This window comes from Xenopus laevis, chromosome 3L, assembly GCF_017654675.1.
Source record: "Xenopus laevis strain J_2021 chromosome 3L, Xenopus_laevis_v10.1, whole genome shotgun sequence".
NCBI classification, from domain to species: Eukaryota; Metazoa; Chordata; class Amphibia; order Anura; family Pipidae; genus Xenopus; species Xenopus laevis.
In genome coordinates this window covers 105,160,743-105,181,101 of record NC_054375.1, presented here as the reverse complement: position 1 = coordinate 105,181,101, position 20,359 = coordinate 105,160,743, and the positions used below count along the sequence as shown (strand labels likewise).

The 20,359-nt window shown below is 38.8% G+C and overlaps 1 protein-coding gene and 1 long non-coding RNA gene across 3 annotated transcripts in view; one reads left to right on the top strand and one right to left on the bottom strand.

Moving 5' to 3' along the window:
* Nucleotides 1–20,359, bottom strand: part of LOC108711366 — a 75,340-nt gene that overhangs the window by 9,542 nt on the left and 45,439 nt on the right. The window lies entirely within an intron of this gene.
* The window catches only part of LOC108711364 (myocardial zonula adherens protein), a 45,102-nt gene continuing 41,165 nt past the window's right edge, over nt 16,423–20,359 (top strand). The window contains exon 1 of one of the 2 annotated variants that reach the window (XR_001934883.2): nt 16,423–16,970. Coding sequence is in view for 1 of the 2 variants with exons in the window: in XM_018253029.2 (XP_018108518.1) it covers nt 16,908–16,970 (63 nt within the window). In the remaining variant the exon portion in view is untranslated. The remainder of the gene's footprint in view (nt 16,971–20,359) is intronic. The other variant, XM_018253029.2, reaches the window with a different exon arrangement.

Below are 20,359 nucleotides of genomic sequence, written 5' to 3'. Positions count from 1 at the left end.
CTGCTGGGGGAAAGGGAAGAGGGTGATATCACTCCAACTTGCAGTACAGCAGTAAAGAGTGACTGAAATTTATCAGAGCACAAGTCACGTGACTGGGGGCACTTGAAAATCTGGCAATATATCTATCCTCATGTCAAATTTCAAAATTGAAAGTTCAAAAATATATTTCCAGTCAATACTTAAAGTTAAAAAATTACTCTTTATTTATCATAAATATTAAAAAGTAGGCATACAGACCAATTGATGCTCCGCCTTACGCGTTTCGCACCCACAGGCACTTATTCATAGGCACAATGCCTATGAATAAGTGCCTGTGGGTGCGAAACGCGTAAGGCGGAGCATCAATTGGTCTGTATGACTACTTTTTAATATTTATGATAAATAAAGAGTAATTTTTTAACTTTAAGTATTGATTGGAAATATATTTTTGAACTTTTGATCTGAGTGCCCTTTGGAGTTGGGGGCTATATTCCAGCACCTTGGCCCTTTTTTGACAGGCCTGTATAGACTGCAGCAGTTGAGTAGTAAATTTCAAAATTGATCATAAAAACATCAGTTTGCAATTTTGAAAAATGGATTTCAGTGGAGAATTCTGCTGGAGCAGCACTATTAACGGATGCATCTTGAAAAAAACATATTTTCCCATGACAGAATCCCTTTTTTCTTCTGTGTTTAACCCTGTGAAAAGCCTTTCCTAGTTAATATGTTGCCAAGATGCCCTTGTACCAGGTCCGGACTGAGAATTTAAATAGGCCCTGGCATTTCAGGTACACAGAGGCCCAATCAGCCCACATAGAGGCCCAAACAGCCCCCACCAGCCCACTAAATACTGACTTTCTATGGGACCTTATAGCAGCCCCTCTGGCATTTGCCAGAACCCACAGATTGCCAGTCTGGCCTGCCTTGTACTGTCAAAGTTTGCCAGTCTAAGGTTTAGTGTTTTAGTTTCTCCCTTATAGAGTTGTTTCTGCAACATAATCTCAAAAGAAGCCATGTCATGATCACTATCCCCTAAATGCTCCCCCACACAAATGCAAGAGATGTTAGATATTATTAGTTTTTACCAGGTCCAAAAGAAAATAATTCCTAGTAGGTTCTTGAACTAGCTGAAATAAAAAGTTGTCATTACGCATATTTACAAACCCATTAGCTTTTTCCGACTTGGCAACCCCATTAGCCCAGTCAATATGTGGATAATTGAAGTCACTCATAATAATAACTAGACCTAGTTGTGAAGCAGCCTCCATTTGTAATAGTAGTTGGGCCTTAATCTCGCCACTTATTTAAGGTGGTTTGCAGCATTAGGGTTGCCATCTGTCCCGTTTCGATCCGGACAGCTTGGTTTTTTGAAGGGCTGTCTGAGTCAAAACTGCCTACCCGGTTTTCCAAATTAGGAAAACAGGGCAGGATTCCCTATGATTGACACAACTATCGACCAATCACAGATTGCCACGTCTTAGACCCACTACTGATATCATGACCCAGCCCCCATCCTGCAATGATATCACAGCCCCGCCCCTGCCCGGAGTTAGACAGGCCAAAAAGTGGCAACCCTGTGTAGCATACACCAATGGTAATTTTCTTTGTAGCTTTTTGCCCGGAATTTCAACCCAAAGTGATTCCACACACTCCACAGAGCCATCCATGGTTATTTCTTTAGAGCACAGCTTTAATTCAGGCTCTACATAAAGACAACCCCTTTCAAATCTCTCTGTCCCTCCTAAAAAGTGTGTAGCCTTTTAAATTGCATAGAAAAGAACCACACGGGAACACAAGACTTGTATCAGATACAAGTCTCGTGTGCCAGTGTGGTTCTTTTCTATGCAGTTCATTGGGAGGTTGCCGTATCCTCCAATCACTGTGCACCGAGTGAACCCTAATATTTATACAACGGGTGTGCGAGTGTCCTCTTCAATTATAGCCATTTAAATTGACAGCCCAGTCACAGGTTTCATCCCACCAGCTCTCAGTGATACCAATTATAGAATAGTATTTAGCACATGCAATTAAGTGTATTAATTATTTTACTGATAAACATTAGTGGAACATAACTGGTGTCAGATATGGACTCATGTTTGTTGATATTTGTCTGTAGCATGGTTTTATTATTGATTGTGTTGCACTTGATCCTGTGTGTGCCCCTTGGTATGGGACAAGCCCTGGCAAGCACTATACAACTGATCTCAAACACTTCCCCCTTTTTGTGGAGTGTATGTTTTATTCTGTTTATTGTTACACAATAGAGAAGGAAGGTGTTTTAACCTTAAATCTTTTATTTTCCAGTCAGTGCAGTGCATAAATGTGATACGAATGTGTTGCCTGTGTTATGGGCCTCATCCTTGGTTACCAGATGTGTGATGGTGTGAAAGGAAGAAAGGATAATCTGGACTGTGCTACTGATTTCTATTTACAGTCATCACAGACAAACCAATCTGCTATATTAACAGTCCAATATTTGCTGTCAGAATATGAGCTGGAAGAAAAGATGCAAAAAACAGAGCCACTGTACGGTTTGCAAAATTCTCACCACCCTCAATATCTAAATGTTACATAAATTGTGAGACCTTGGTCTAAAGACGGAATTGGAATATTTAGCTGTTCATAGAAAAACAGCCACAAGATGGCAGCAGAGAAGACTAAAGTGCAGCCTGCACAACTGCTCATGTTTTTTACCTTCGATTTAGGTAGGTCAATAAAAAGAAATCTGGTACATACACCTGGGTTAAACTGGCCATAGACACAAAGATCCGATCATAGGAATCGAGGACAGCGTGGGGTCTCAGAAGGGTGCAGATCTGGGTTGGCAGGGCCCACCAAGTTTTAACCCAGTGTCCCACCAGCCTAGTCTGACCCTGGAGTTTAGAAACACAATATATAATGTTCTGAAAAATTCCCTTAGGCACATTGTATAGGCACATAATCTATTTTATTAACATATCAACTGCATGGTTGCAGAGTGTTTTATTCTTCATATATTAAAGGGGTATTTTTACTTTTAGATGAACTTTTAGCATATTATATAATGGTCTGTTCTTAGCAATTTTCTTATTGGTCTTTATTTGTATGGTTCTTATAATTACCTGCCTTTTAAAATTTCAATTTAAAATGCATATAGCTGATAGGAGTCATGTCTTAGCTTATATGGGATCTGACCAATCATCAATTCAAATATCACTGTCTGAGTTATACTAAAAGTGCATTTACCTTTAAGTGCCACAGCCCCCATTTTTACGGCACACTTATAACCCCAATTATTTACCCCATGTATATTGTGCAGTACAGACGGAATAACACTTGTCTTTGTGCTTCCAAGGCAGAAGAAAATCCACTTTGTTCATTAAAAAATATCTGTTGTATGAAAATATTGCACTGAACCTGAAATGAATGAACATATCAGTAATGGACTCTCCATCCTGCCAAATCCCCAAACACTTTGCTTGTAGGTTTTCCTTCCTGACTATCTGAATCTAGATCTCGCTTTCCTGACAATTTCCCCTCAATAACAAAGCTGTTCCCAGAAAAACAGTAATCGTTTTCAGTTGCTCCACGCTGCTTTGTCTTCTGAACATTAAACTCTGCACATAATACATGAACCTGTGCCAGGAAATGGCAGTTGCAGGGAGAATGACGCCCTTTTGTGTTAGCGCACGGGTGACAGTGCTGCTCAGGCATGCCCAGGCTATCAGTATATACATCAAAGAGCAGTGCAGTTAACTGGACACTCACAGGGATGACATTGATGGGAAACCTCTTTTCCTTCTCCTATACATACATTCATTTAATTAAAAATGTCTTAAATCAAAGTGGGTTATACAGCTGGGCTAGTCAGTAGACAGGGGAACTTCTGAACTATGATTCTCACCATACTTATAAGTATAAGGCTGACGTTCTCTTTCTCAGAGCCAAACAGACACACACACTCAAAAATTCTGGCTTGGTTGTAGGAATTTCAATGATGTATTAATAACCTGGCTGGGTTTGCATTTATTTTGCTATGGCCTGGACAGATTGGTCTCTTATCTTTACTTGTGTGTCTGGGTTTCTAAGAATCACCCTTGCATGCACCTTTTTCCTACAATTTACCCCATCCAGGGTGATCCATGGTCATCGTTGGACTGGGGGGGTCCATGGCCCACCAGGGCTGTTGCATTAGGGGGTACTGAACCCCCAGAGCCATGAAGTTTACCCGGGGCCACAACTTTCCTCCTCCCCGTCTCTCACCCAGAGTGTACCTGGTTGTGTGCCTGTTTTTCACTATTTGCTGCTGCGATCGGGGGGCCTGCGAGGTGTCAGGGGACAGCACAGCAGGAGTGGGTCTGGGTCAGCAGGGCCCATGAGGGATGGGGCCTACCAGGGTTTTTCCTGGTGTTCCACCAGCCCAGTCCAACCCTGTTCATGGTACTCTGATCAAAACAGGTTATCACAGATGAGGGATATAGGTACTGAATGTACTGTATCCCTGTAGGGTACCTCAGCAGCCTAGTGCGAATGTTTGGTGCTATGTACATGTAAAATATACACAACAGAACTGTTCATAATGCCTTCATTAATGTTCTAAAAGTTTGTCACAATTATTATCTTAGTTAGTGAATCAGCTAGATGGCTAGATACAACTTGGTATACAATACAGAGCCCTGCAGACATCATGTAACCTTTGATGCCCTAAAGGTGCAACAGTCCTTGTAAGAAATCATTCGCAGTAACCTGATTATTAGTGCTACTTTCCCATCAAGAATCCTTAATAAGGAATGCAGATTTAGGGCATATTTAATAACCAGTCTAAAGGGTCTTGTTGGTATTTGCAACTATTTGCAATTAATGGAAGTGTGATGGAATTTACTACAAGTACATGATCTATTATTTGGAATCTTTGTGGACTGGGGGGTTACAATGTTTCTGTAATTTTGTCACAATAAGTCTGCCAAAAATGATTTAATCATTTAATAATCCCAAATTGGATTGTTTTGCCATGAATATGAATTCATGCAGCTTAGTTAGTTTATTGTTACATAGAAAAAGGAAATAATTTAAAAAAAAAAAATTAGAATTATTTTTAGAATGGACTCTATGGGAGATTGCCTTCCCATAATTTGGAACTGGGCAGTCCCAGAAAAACACATGGCTTGGAAATCTGTATCCGTAGCTCTAAATTTGTCTCATCCATCTTTTTTGTGATGTCGTCACACTATAATATATCCCTTGCATAATAACATCAACATATTTGTTTTGGCTGGGTGACTCGCTATTACATCTAATTATCTGCTACTAAATCCAGCATGGTGTGTAGATTAACTAGATCATAATGAATGTAAGTAGAGACTGAAACCCAATCTATAAATACAAATATTTGAATAGCTGATGTTAATAATAGGCTTGCAAACACAACCCTTTTAATGGCTGCTCATCATATTGCAGTTGGTTTTAGACCTTAATGGAGAAATCTGTAGTATTGGTTGGTTCTGTACCCAAAGTGCAGAATGGAGTAACATTGCTAATTGTCTATATCATAAATGTCTTTAGATGTACATGTAATAATTCTTTTTTTGTATTCAAAACACTTAATTCTGCTAGAGCAGTGATCCCGAACCAGTAGCTTGTGAGCAACATGTTGCTCTCCAACCCCTTGGATGTTGCTCTCAGGGCCCTCAAAGCAGGTGCTTATTTTTTAATTCCAGGCTTGGAAGTTAGATTTAATTGCATAAAAACTAAGTATAGTGCCAAGCAGAGCCTCCTGTAGGCTGCCAGTACACATAGGGGCTACTAAATATCCAATCACAGCCCTTATTAGGCACCCCAAGGAACTTTTTCATGCTTGTGTTGCTCCCCAACTCTTTTTATATTTGAATTTGGCTCACTGGTAAAAAAAAAAGGTTGGGGACCCCTGTGCTAGAGCATTCTTAGTGTCTGAGCTCCCCTTGCAAACTATGGCTATATTAGTTACTGGGTATAGGTAAGATGTTCCATACCTCCCAGCTGTCTCTATTTAGAAGGGAAGTTTGTGGCAGCAGAATATGGCTAAAAGCTAGGCAGCACAGAATGAATTATACAATTACACAAGAAAATACCACTTTCAAGAAATACATGGAATACGTTTCATGCAGATGTGGTGGGTCTATCTAGAGGTAAGCAATTAACGGACAGACAAGATGGTCTATAGCTTCCACTGGTGTAACAATATCAGTCCCTAATGGATAATCACTATATAATGACTTTGTGGTTCTGAATAGAAAGTCTCTTTTTATACCATTCTTATACAGATGCAGTGCATTATAAAACTTTCTACACCTTTTCATTTTCTGAACTAATTAGCAAACTCTCATCAAATACACTTCAAAAGAATAAGAACAAAAATTCTTAATAAATCACCTCATCTTCCATTAAAGCAATCTTAAATGAGCTCAAATCCAAGCAAATGCTTAAACACAATATAATCCCCATGACTCATACATAATCTAAATGTTAATGAAACTATTTGTTCATCTCTAATGATAGTAACACCTGTACTATACCAAGTTTGGAATGGTGTGAATTGCATTCCAATAGAACTAATAATAATGATAAGCCTAAGAACCTGCCTTCCCAATAATAAAAAGACAAAAATGCAAACAGCAAATCCTTATTACTCCCCTCCGTCCTAAAGTCACATTACTAATGTAAATAGAAAAAAAGTATAAAAATGATGTCATAAACCTAGTTTGACCCTGTAAGTCTTTGGTCATTTTGATCTTGCTCAATGTATGTTGAAACGAAATATTGTATAGATCAAAAAGAACAGAACTGAAGAATCTATGCCACTGGCATGGTGGTCCTTTCATATTCACGACAGAGATTTTACTTAGCCTGGTGCATAATGTACAAATAAATTCCATAAATATAAAGACAGGAAAAAGTCAACAGAGACTGGCCAAATGAATAAGAAATGCAAGACAAAGCTATTTTAATATTCTATACTGTACATTGCTTATATGTGGCTAAAAGAAAAATAATTAATGGAGACTAAACCATCAATGTTTAGGTCATTTATTTATGGGACTCAACCAATAAAATGAATACAATACATTACTGCCATTAGATAACACTGAAAATCTTGATCTTTTACATGTTAGCAGGTTCCCTATGGGTTACTCGACTCCCTTTTGTGAAAGAAAATAAATCAATGAACAGACAAGAGATGAAGGACAGGCAGCAAGTTTGACAATCCGGGGAAAAGCTCGGAAAAGGTTGACACCAGCCCCAGAGAGGCACGAAACGAGCAGATGTAATAGTTGTACAATAATTAATTTTATCTAATGGTGATCTATGATCTGTGATTGTATTCAAGTTGTTACTGGCTCACCATTCTCCTTTCCAGCAGCTAGTTCAGGGTTTTGGTGCCTCGGACACCATTTTCAGGTTTTAGTATTAGTGTTAATTGTATCTAAATATATTAGGGGCTATATTAGCACCACCTGTTCTGGGATTCCCCTGATATATATAAAGCCCTTAAGTGTCCGTTGTAAGGCTGAACTATGGAAAAGTGTGTGGCTTTTGTCAAAGCCAAGTCCCTGGAGATTATTTTGTGTACTTTTTTCAACATTTTTAACCTTTTAATCCTTGAACTTGTAGTCAGGGCAAGTGGCACTACAGCTTCATAATCCTTTGCTGTACAGGAAGAAGTAATATATCGACATTATTTCCCTCAGTGGAGGGTCATGCTCACCTCACTTTCAGAGGAATCTCGAGATATGAACATCGAGCAGTTTTACAACAGAACTTGGCTCAGGGTACTGATCAGAGGGATCACGTAGGTTGTTATAAGCTTTTCCTTTGTAGTGAAGAGTAACATGGGCCTTTTTGGGTACCTTTATTAATGTTTGTATTCATTTGCCCACTCTTTTAGTTGTAGGCCACTGGCTCTAGAGGGAGCACTTTATATATGAATATTGTATATATGCTTATATATTCAATGTGCTAATTTATTTGTAAAAAAAAAGGCTTGCTATGTCTGTGCTAATAACGAATCAGGTTTGACCTGGCTGAATGCAATGCTTAGTATTTGTTTCCTTCTTTGACTGAGGGCGTTGATGCAGAAACCTGTTTTTGGGATGGTATTTAGCTGTGAAAAACAAGACTGAATGCAGCAGGTAGAACAAGTGTGGGGAAAAGTTTCAGATGGTTTCTTGCAGTAGAGCATGTACACAAATATATTTAAGAAAATACACATTAAATAGAATGTCAGTGGAGTAACTAGAAGTTACCCCATGGCAATAATAAAAATAATTGTAGGCTCCCTAAACTGTTGAATTAAGACTTTTTTTTATAAACATTGAAATTACTTACTGGTCCTCCTATACCTTCTGGGCCCCTCAGAAGTTGCAGGACCTGATTCCTCTATAGTTACGCCCCTGGGGAATGTAGTAACGGCGCCTTTTATTCATATCTGAGGCAACTTATCTAAAGGTGTGCCATACTTCTGTGCATTTCATAGTGCTGGCAATTATTATAGGCGCCTGTATAAACTGCGTGGAGAAAGGGAACCAGGCTGTGAGAGAATGGGATAGAGAGGAAGGGAGAGAAGGAATATGAGAGGGAATGTAAAGGATTGAAAAAAGAGACAGTAAAGAGCCTTGGCATGTGTGCTACAGTACAACAGGACTGTTGGAAGTCTGGGACTTTCCTCATATGAACTTCTATAGTAACTATATGTTTCCTTTTCCAGTTTTAGATTGCACTTTTTAGGCTTGATACATTTTGAAAGAATGCACGTAACTAGTGGTAGCACTAGTATTCCCCTGTACTAAGCACAATTCTGCTGGAAAATATTAGGGTGTAGTGGCAATGGCAATTTTCCAGTTTCATGTTAAGTGAAATCATCCATCCCTGATTTCATGTGTTAATGGAAGGATGTCTGATGGTGCAGCCTAACAAAAGGAGTTCTGTCTGCATTCTCTATTTAACACACTCTTGTCATGCACGTTAACAGTACATTTGCTATTGCAGTTAATACCTGATGCAGAGTATTCTTGCAATTTATTACTAGCAAGAATGGTTGGTAGCCATACTGACTATCGAAAAAAAGTGGGAGCCAATGGGAAATAAGTAAATGACTATAAAGGGAATGTTCAGTGACTTGTAGCACCTTCAGTGACTTGTCACAACTACTTGAACCTGCAGAAAGCACTGCTGTAGACCGACCTGGAGTGAAGCAGGTGTAAAACTTCAAGGGCAAGCATGCACTGTTTAAATATAATCAGATGCTAAACTGTAAGAGAAAGAGGAGATAATCACATCTCTTGCTAAGAAAGAAGAATGTCAAAGCTCCCACATCTATTGCAGCCCTCTGTGTTCTTGTATTTAGGGCATTTCAATTAGAAACCAACATTTGCCACATGGGGCCAAATTTACTAAAAAAGCGAATTGCATTTTTTTAAAGCGAAAATTTGCCAAAATGACAATTTGCAGGGACATCACCAATTTTCTAAAAAGCAAAGAAGAAAATTCGCTAGTGAAAATGCTCAACGCTAGAGAAGTTTTGTGCCATTTTGCCAGGTGAGTAATCGTTAATCCGCAAATTTATCAAAGTGTGAACTTTCCACTGTACACTCTCTTTTGTCTTTATTTTGCTTCCTTAGACATTCTTAATAATAAGTAGCCACTTCCAGCAATTTCACCAACAATACTTATAAATATATACATATGACATGTATATACCCGCCATATTTAAATTGATGTAAGCGTAACTATGTTAATGAAGTTTTGCTAGAAAATTCACAAAGAAACTTTCGCTCTGATGAATTTTTCGCTGGTGAAAGCATACCGGTGTTTATTTGCCTTGACAAAGTTTCACATTTTGATAAATACGCGTATCCGCTACAAAATAACGTCTGACTTGAACGAGGTATGGAGGAGCCTTCCGAAGTGAAAATTTGCATGTAAATAAATTTGCCCCTTGATTTGGGAAACACTGAATCTGAAGCAAATTTATTTGGTCACTGTTTTCCTTTATCACAACCAGTATGCCAGCTGAGCCTGCACGTGACTACATTAACTATATTAACATCTGGAGAGTTGTAATCCCTTTTACAGAGGGAATATTAAATGCAGAGACCCAACCCCTGCAGGCATTTATGATCACAAAGGCTTTAGTGTTTATGAATAAGAAGTTATGAAAAGATTAGATTGTATTTCTGCATTCCATGCTAGGATGGCCTGTCACATCTTCATATACAGATTACATTTTTGAAGCAATGTACACTGTTTATGGATTTTATAGGTGTGACATATGCTTATGTAGAGGGAAGTGATACAACAGGGCCAGGCCCTTAAAATTTTACTGTTTTACATTCAAAGGTTTATGAATTTTTATGGTGCATATTCACACCCAAATAAAAAAAATCCTATGTTTGTGCATGGTACGGTAAAAAACTTATATTTTTATGTAATCTGCTCATGTTGAAACTATATTAGCAAAATGTTTATGATGCATCTAAAGGTGGTAAATATATACTGAATGAATGACCTCACATAACCACAGAGGCATTGTCAGACTAGGATATTCTGTGTATATAGACAAAGCCATATGGAACTCTGCCAATAGCACAGTACATAAAGCAATGGAAGCGCAATTCAGCTGATACCAAAAGCTGCCGTTAATATTGGTTCATATACGGCAAGCTTTCGAGAAAGTTACATTTGCTGCAGCACAAAATCATACCAAAAGATTATTGCAAATAAAATGTTTTTGGATTTCAGCTTTCAGCAGACAGCAGCCTGAGGCTTAAATTAAACGTATAAATTTGACCCATTTCTTATAGGAATGCACTGAATCTAGGATTCGGCCAGGATTCAGCCTTTTATAGCAGGAAATCCAAGTGCCTGGCTGAACCTAATCCAAATTCTTAAAATCATGTGGATTTGGTTTGGCATTTGGCCGAATTTTTCACAAAGGATTTGGGATTCAGCTGAATACCAAAATAGTGGAACCTGTATTCCATTGACACCATGGATAAACTGAGATGAGTTTCTGCTAGTTCCAATACTAATAGAGTTTGCATGTGATAAACAGTGAGATATGTTTTTCACATAGTGGTTAAAATGAGTGAAAAACATGATGTTTTTTGCACTTTGAATCCTAGGTTGCAGTACTATTTAGTGTATTATACTGTAATTTCTGGAAAAAATGTTGCATTGACTGTAAAAACATGTGTCGTCTTTGTACTTTGCATTAGGCTAATGACAGCATTCCATTATGTGACCAATGCTAAGAATCTTACACTTGTACATGACGAATGACAAAAGCATTTTTACCTCTGTACTTGACCCTGACCATGACAGAGGTCACACACATCTCAACACAAAGTACAGTTTGAGACAGTCTGAGAATGACACTTACCATATGTGTATAGCGAGCATCTGACTGAAGACAACAAAATCTTACAGTTCTGTTTTTTTACATGGAGGGTCGATCGCCATGATTTAAGGGGTGTGAAGTACCAGTAGTGTTGAATACTTTGTTGGGCCATAATGTCAATGGTTTGGTGCAGTTGCAACTTGCTTTGATGATTAAAAGCTAATAATTATATTATTTATATAATTATAAATTATTATTATTATTTATATATAATAATTATATTATTATATTTATGCCCCTGGTGATACACTAAAACCCTGAATCACAGCATATTTTCTGGAGAAAAATAAGCAATGGGTCAAAAAAAGCCTTTAATATGATAATATACCATTTTTCTAAGTATGGTATTTTACTGTACCTGTTCAGTAAAACATCACAGTGTCTGTTTCACTTATGAAGATGTAACCATTAAAAACATGGGTTATATTGGCCAACATGGACGTGAGCATCATAGGTCCCTGAAACACATTATAGAGCTTTTTAATGCCTAGCATTAGGAAACTCAATCTGAAAAAAGGGAAAATACACTTCTGGTGGCATTTGGTTATTTTTTCTGCATTTAATGTGCTTTTTTGTGTATGCACACCATTTTTCAGATCTACATTCACTATTTCTCTCCTTAACTTTAGGGCAGGCATATAACCCTGTGCAACTGGTGTGACTGCATAGGGCCTCAGGGTTACGCAATAGAGTCCTGCATCAGATCGGGTACCCTCGGAATATCTGCAAAGTAGTCCGGTATTGGGAAGAAAGACCCCAGTTCCCTGAACATGCAGGCAGTCTGTGGGAACCCTGTCTGGATACCTGGGCCAAATGCAGTCTTGATTCTCCTCACCTCCAGAAGAATTTTTCTCCCCCTGACCTGGTCCATGTTTAGCAGTGGTCTGTCCAAATGGACTCTAGCTGGCAAGGCGTGTGTGGGGGGAACACAGAGGCCCTTACTTCCCCAGACGGTCTATTCATTGTTTTATTTAAAGAAATACCATTTACTCCTGGGACAGTGCTGTCCACCACCCTGGCAGATTCCAGCCTGCAAACGGCAGCTTAAAGACAAGTCAATGACTAGAGGCCCTTTTATGACTGGGGGCACTTACACTGACTGTTTTCACTCCCACTCTGCCTCTCGTTTACATAATACTATATATTTTACACAACAGAAGTTCGAAAATGTCTTTTTAGGGTCAACAAAAAATTAATTTGTCAGCTAATATTAATAACATTCTGTGTGCTATTTGTGAATGTTTGCCCTGTAGAAGTTTGTTCCATGAGGTAGGAGTTCCCTTTCACAAATAAAACAAACCATGGGATTTCCTGTCCTTCGCTCAGTTACTTGCCATAAAGCAGGCAAATAACTTTAACCCATGCCATCAACATATTTAGGATTTTATTTTTCAAAATCCGAATTTTTCTGATTTTTTTTAAATAAAGAAAGTCTGACCAAACTAGAATCCACAATTTAATCTTATTTATTATTAAAAGAGCTTGATTTATTTGGTTACCATAAAAACTCTATTTTTTTTGCAGGCCTTTTCCCGAAAACCGCAAATTTTCAAGTAATTCCAGTGCAGACCACAGAAACGTCAAAATAGGCTAGGGACCTCTGCCACTGACTTATACACAACCTCCGCAGGTCTGACATGGCAAAAAATTTGAGTTTTAAATAAAACCCCGAAAAATGAGAGTTTGCCCAAAAAAGCCCAACCCGAGTTTAGTAAATAACCCCCTTAGTCTTCATACTGTTTTTTTTCAACCCATGAAAAATTTTATGGATGAAAATATGTGTCTCAGCACTTATAAAGCAGATTTAAAATACAAGAAAATATATTTTCCCCCTAACTAACATATGAAAAATTATTTTGCTTATATCTGTCAAAGTAACTTTTTCCTGCACCTGCTATCCCAAGGCATGATGGCCAGTTTAATTTAAGGTGATGAAACTAACCCTTAGCTGTGTTTAGGGAGTGTCCAAAAAGGGGTGACTGCCCTTGGCCCTAAGGTTGATTTAAAGGTTAAGCATGTAGCAGTAGGGTGAATAACCTTTAGGAATAAGCTGTGGCTATGAGAATTAATGTACAGCTTACTCTGAGGCTGGACAAGCCTACTTTGTGTAATAAGGCTCTTCACATTTTGTCTCCAGACCCATCACAACCAAAGACAGCCAAAACTACACTTCTTACGTGGCCTTAATGCATGTAATTTTGCATCACCCCCTATTATTACTGATGTTATAATTCACATTTCTGTACAGAAGCAAAATGATGTGCACATATCTTTGCAATAGTAGAGCCCTGCTGTTAAAGATACACACAATATATGGTCAAATTACCTGGACACTTTTGATTGCAAGCACCATAGATTTTAAGTTTCTGGGGTTGATCTTTGACCTATGCAACATTACATCTGTCAACACACGGTGTGTCAAGATCAAGGTCAACCAGTGGTCAAAGGGTTAATACACACTCATTGGCAGCAAAGATGTAAAATAAAGTACACTATAATCTCCAGAAACAAACATTTGCAGTAGGACGGTTTGTATTGAAGAGTTCAATGACTGTCAGCCTGGCACAATTATAGGATGCCACCTTTACAGCATGTCAGTTTGTCAGACTGCTACACTGTTAGAACTATACCCTAATCACTTGTAAGTGATGTGATTGTGAAATAGAAAAGTCTAGAAGCAACATTTCAGTCAGAAAGTGGTAGATCATATAAACTCACAGAAAAGAATGTCTGAACAGAACTATCTATTTGGTATTTAACACAAATACCTAACAGCACCAAGTGCAATTCCAATCATTTACTGTACGAGTTGTCATTACTGGACTTTAAAGAAATGGAAATGCTTGTCTGCTTTGTTGAACGATACTTCTGATGGACGAGTCAGGGTTGATAGATATTATTAGAATGACTTATGCTGACAGAAAGTTTGGTTTAGGAGGAATAATAATCTGCGTCTGTTTTGTTTGGTTTGACTCAGGGCCCAGGGCTGTTTTATTTACATCCAAGGGTCCATGCCTAGGATGGTAACTCCATAGGCAGCCCACAAGTGTCTATATTTCCAACGTTTGTTTCTTGTGATCACCCAGCCCTCCAACATACAAGAGACCACAACAGCATTTGAAATAGCACAAAGTATGTACTACAAATGTGCTCTTGTGCATTACCTGAATATAGATTGCAATTATCATTATACAGGCAATATACCAGTATTTTGCAGCCACCGAGCTGTAAAACCTGTGGGTGAAAGAGGACTGGGAATAAGCTCATGTGCTATTGCCCTTACAGTGTATTATTGTATGTTGTATCTGTAACCTTTGTGTTACCAATATCAATGTATTGACTGTATTGCTAATCAGCCAATCAGTTAGGAGAGGGGATAGATGAGGGGACATGCCTTAGGAAGTCCCTGGTATAAATCTAGTGTTATTAAGCCCATGACAATCTAGACAATTCTGTGCTTCCTACTTTTTTGCAGCAGTTTTGGGAAAGACCCTTTCCTGTTACAGCACAATATGCCCTCATGCACAAAGTGAGGACTGTTCGAAATGAGCTTGCTGAAATGGCGGTGGAAGAGCTTCAATGGCTAACACAGAGCTCTGACGTCGACTTAACTGAACACTTATGGGATAAATTGGAAACACAATTGGAAGCCAGGCCTGATCCTCAATCTGTATTTAGGTCCAGTGCTATCCTAGGCAGACAGGAACCACTGTGGGGGCCAGTTATGAAAGCAGGCATTGGGTTAGCCCAATCAGAACTACACACAGCAGCAGGGTCAACATTAGGGTAGGAAGGGGGGCCCAGGAGGTATAGGGGCCCCATGATGGCCCTAATTCATATACCATTTAAATAAATATTGGTAAAACAAGTCAACCTCTAAATATTTTGGGGGACTGAAAATTAATTTGCTGTGGGGCCCGGCAGGCCCGGACTGGCAATCTGTGGGTTCTGGCAAATGCCAGAGGGGCTGCTATAAGGTCCCATAGAAAGTCAGTATTTAGTGGGCTGGTGGGGGCTGTTTGGGCCTCTATGTGGGCTGATTGGGTCTCTGTGAACCTGAAATGCCAGGGCCTATTTAATTCTAAGTCCGGACCTGCCTGGCCCAGTAATATCTAGTTACACCACTGGTAAACATAGAAAACAAGAATATGTAGATTTATGAAACAGATGCTGCTTCTCCATTTCCATGGTTTGTTGAGTTTTACACATGGTAAAACTGGTGTCAAAGTACATTTTTACAGAATGTGAATCATTTATAAATATGATGTGTGCAGAGTGAGCATATAATAAGAACCTAGTGGTTTAAAATAAATTGGCCAGGGTTACACCCTTCGTTCTTTGCCAGTTTCCTCGCCCCATGTCGTTTTGTTTTAGGTTTGTAGATTGCAGAAACATATTCTGTCAGTTTCTCCCTCCGACAGCTGACAAGTTAATAGATGGCCAGGTTTGGGGCTCCTCCCTGACTGTAACAAGAGGAAGCCATCAGAGCACTGACTATCTGCTGTGACACTTGTTGTATCCTCTTGTAACCTGAGGGAAAAAGTCTCCCACTGCCACCAAACAAACGTCTTTCTCTCCCTCACGTCAAGTGAAAACATGAGTGCTGACTGCTGCCATAATTAGTAATATAGCTATAATACACAAAAGCCATGAATATCTTGTAAATTATATCCTTATAAACAGTGAGTAGTGATGTCATCAGTTATAAACGGTGAGTAGTGATGTCATTTCTGTCACATGACTCACTGAAACGGGTGTATTATAATAAATAAAGTACCCCAGTTGCAAAATATGAGGATATTAGAAGATACCTGTATAATAGTCATGAAACTGCTCGGTAACATAATATCCTTATAATTTACAAGAGGGGGTACTTTATTCACTATATAAAACAGATAATATACAGATACACGTCATTATTATGAGCAAGGTGCAACTGTGCATGTGCCTCAGTGTAGCGTGTCATAGTGTTTGTGACAGGGTTAAGCAGGGAAGGAGTGACATTTCAGGCCCCACCCCGCCACTAGGGTGTAGTCAGACTTGTGCAACAAGCGTATGGCCAGGTAAGCTGCAGCAGGCGCAAGGGAAACATGAATGCAGTCTGACAAGTCAGGTAACAAATGACACTTGGGGAAGAGAACCCCTGGCTGTCTCCTAGCAACAAGTGAGCTGTAGGTGCTGCTGCAGGTGTAGTAGGGAGCGCTGTGTGTTTGCTACACAAGTCGGGCTGATCAGACTGCCACTGTCCCAGGGAAAAAGCAGGCGCGGCTGTGCGAAAGGATTTACCTGCTCGGGGCACGACAAGCTGCAGTGTGTGTGGGTGGAGAAGAAGTGCACTGATAAAGCCTTCCAGGCTGACTGGAGAATTCCCTGGCATGGTTACAAATGTTCCCTCTGCTGCTGCTCCCAGCACGTTGTTCACAGGTCACACGGGCTTTTACTGAAGGAGCAACAGGGATAAAGCGCTAACAACAGCAGCGACCGGACTTGTGCCCTCATTGTGCCTCCCTTAAGGAAAATGATGAGGTACAGCTCTGCCAGCACTCTCACTACCTCAGACACCGTCACTGCACACAAACCCGTGAGTACTTGTTGCCAATGCTAATAGTTTGGCCATTTATTGTTTATCATTTGTATTTTCATCTAAAATTCACCTTCTGCTTCCAAAATATTTCCTTGGCACTTTGCTACTGTAACCCCAAAGCTCTGAGTACTTATCCATTCTCTAAGGAACTTATCAGTCCAGTCCATATAACTGATATTTAATAATACTGCACATAAAGGGTTAGAATGCAGGACAAATCCGCTGGAAAGTAGTCTTAATAATACTGCATACATTACATACAATCCTTGCACTGGCATAACTAGATTCTACTGGGCTTAAAAATATAAAGAAAAGAATACCCCGTGGGTAACAACTTAATCAATAACCAGCATACAGGAAGCTCTTAGGATTAAATAAGTCAATTCAATAAATTCAATAAATAAATTAAAGTGCAATTAGTGCCTCCAAATAAATTAATCAATTGTACAGCTATTTAATTTTAGATTAATTAGTAAAATTCTATAAAGTGCCAATTAGTGCATGATATTCGAATATCATGCACTAATTGGCACTTTATAGAATTTTACTAATTAATCTAAAATTAAATAGCTGTACAATTGATTAATTTATTTGGAGGCACTAATTGCACTTTAATTTATTTATTGAATTTATTGAATTGACTTATTTAATCCTAAGAGCTTCCTGTATGCTGGTTATTGATTAAGTTGTTACCCACGGGGTATTCTTTTCTTTATATTTTTAAGTACATTTGATTTTCGGACAGTTGTCGGTCCTCGTGTGGAACATTTGAGGTCTCTTTTATTTAGGGAGTGAAGAGTTGTTTCTCTTTTATTTTCAATTTAGATTCTACTGGGCCCCACAGCAAATTCATTTTAAGGGCCCCAACATATCCAGAGGTTGTCCTGTTTTACCAATATATTTTGAAATTGCTCATTAATTGGGCCCTCATGGGGCCCCCTTACACCTCCTGGCCCTCCTGCAGCCGCTGGGTCTGCTTCCTCTCTAGTTACACCCCTCTATCCTTGTGTAGATACTGTATGTGTAAGAATCTATAAACTATTTAGAGCCAGGACCCTACTCTTATGTATCAGGACACCCTCTGCATTATTAGTAAATAGAGCTGCAGCGTTTTTAACTATTTAGGCCATGGCACTATGTTAAAAATGTGTCCTGTAAACACCTTGCTTCCACCTCATTCCTACCTATGGCAATTGTGTGAAACACCAACACAGGTGAGAAGTACACAAAAGTAGAGATTTTGGAAATTCATGCTTTCATGCCAAATAAAATGCAGCAGGAGTAATGCCCAAAACCTGTATGTGTGTTGTTGCCCTTAGAAAGTTATAAAGGTTTGCCAGGTACTGCATGATTCGTGTAGATTTCTAGCTCAAATTAAAATACACACTGAAAGCAATTTAAAGGGAAAAAAAGCAACCTTATACAAAAGTGACTCAAGTACACAATTTGCACTTCATGATCAGAAAATCCAAAATAGAGGGTGATATTTTTTTTTAATTGTGGGTTTTGAGTTACTTATCTTTTTATTTAGCAGCTCTCCAGTTTGCAATTTCAGCAATCTGGTTGCTAAGGTCCAAATTACTCTAGCAATCTGGTTGCTAAGGTCCAAATTACCATAGCAGCCATGCAGTGATTTGAATGAGAGACTGTAATAGGCGTACATAGAAAGATGAGTAATAAAAAGTAACAATAACAAATCATTTGTAGCTTTACAGAGCATTTGTTTTTAGATGGGGTCAGTGATCCCCATTTGAATGTTCAACGAGTCAGAAGAAGGCATTTAATTCAAAAACTATAAATAAATAATAAAGACCAAGTGAAAAGTTGCTTTGAATTAGCCACTCTATAACATACTAAAGGTGAACCACCCCTTTAAGAACATTATCAGGCAGCCTTTGGCATTGTTTCAATGAGTCAAGAGTGTCCAGGTTATAAAATACATGAAATATGGTAAGATAATCAGATGAAACAATTATACACACAAACTGGGATCGAGTGCAAACAAATGTCTAATACCTATAATACCTCTGAACTCTGCATTTGTCAATATAGAGCTCTTGGGCTATGGCACATAAGCTTTTAGCAGAGATACAAACAGCAGGGTTTCCTGAGTGTAAGTATCACTTATGGTACTTGCCAATACAGTCACTGGGATGTGACAGTTTTTGAACTTTGGTATTTGCACACAAAAATGGCAGTGGTATTTGCCAACAGTATCTGTATGTGTACGGCTAGCCATTAATTGCACCAAGAGCTTGGTACTGTATTCCATTATCCTAGAAAATCATTGATTTGAATTCATCCTCAAAGCATTTATGATAGAAATGTCCATTCCATTTCAGTGATATGCTGGGGGAGCTTGGGCCAGGTACTACAGAGCCTCAAACTATGCATATTTAGCTTGATGTCACATGTCCACGTGAACTCACTCAGTTTCATATAATATTTATCACACCCATAATTACTTTATTAATAGCACACAGTATTTTTATATGCATCAGTTGTATAATCACATAGATGACAAGATGTGCACTTTAAAAGGGTGATTCTTTATATGCTCATTTAAGATGCATGTTTGCTACTTGTGGTGACTAAAATGAGCATTAAAGTGGCCATACACATAACTGCCAACATTTTGGAAACAGATAGACAAAAAGATTGTTGGCCATGCCCATTTTTGTGGCCACACCCCCTAATTACCATGTCCATTTTACAAAATTTGGCAGGTTATGAAAGTTTGAACACATTTCTGTGGTTTTTAAGTGTTATTACAGTTTTGCTAATGAAGGTGAATTGCGCTTTAAGCTGCAAATCCGTTTCCCAAGGAGACTTGCTTATCTTAAATAGTTAAAAATGGATTCTTGGCTTATCTTAAATTGTTACAAAAGTATCTAAGTATCTATTCTGGACTCCAAAAACCAATTAAGTTAGAAACTTTGTATCTTTTTCTGGCTGTTCAGTGCAGAAGATCAAAGAGAAAGTCAGGACATTTCAGTAAGAAACCCAGGACGGTAGGTTGAGCTGTCAAAATTGGGACTGTCCAGCGTAAAACAGGACAGTTGGGAGGTATGGCCATACACACTACAATTACGATCTTAACCTCGACCATTGGTTGTACGACAGATAACGTTAAGAGCTGAATCGTCAGGTATGCAGGTAAAACAAAAAGAATTCTTTAGCTCTATCTGACGATTCAGTATTAGTGTTATGTCAGTCCTCCTCAACGATGATAGTAAGACAAAACAGAGGCGCCAAAAAGGATAAAAATAGCTAAAAGCACTTAAAAACCCAATGGGTAATTCAGAGGAGGTAGTAATGAACTTACCTCCTCCAAGCAGACACCAACGAAAGTGGTAATTTTCAATAATAGTTTATTCACAAAACAG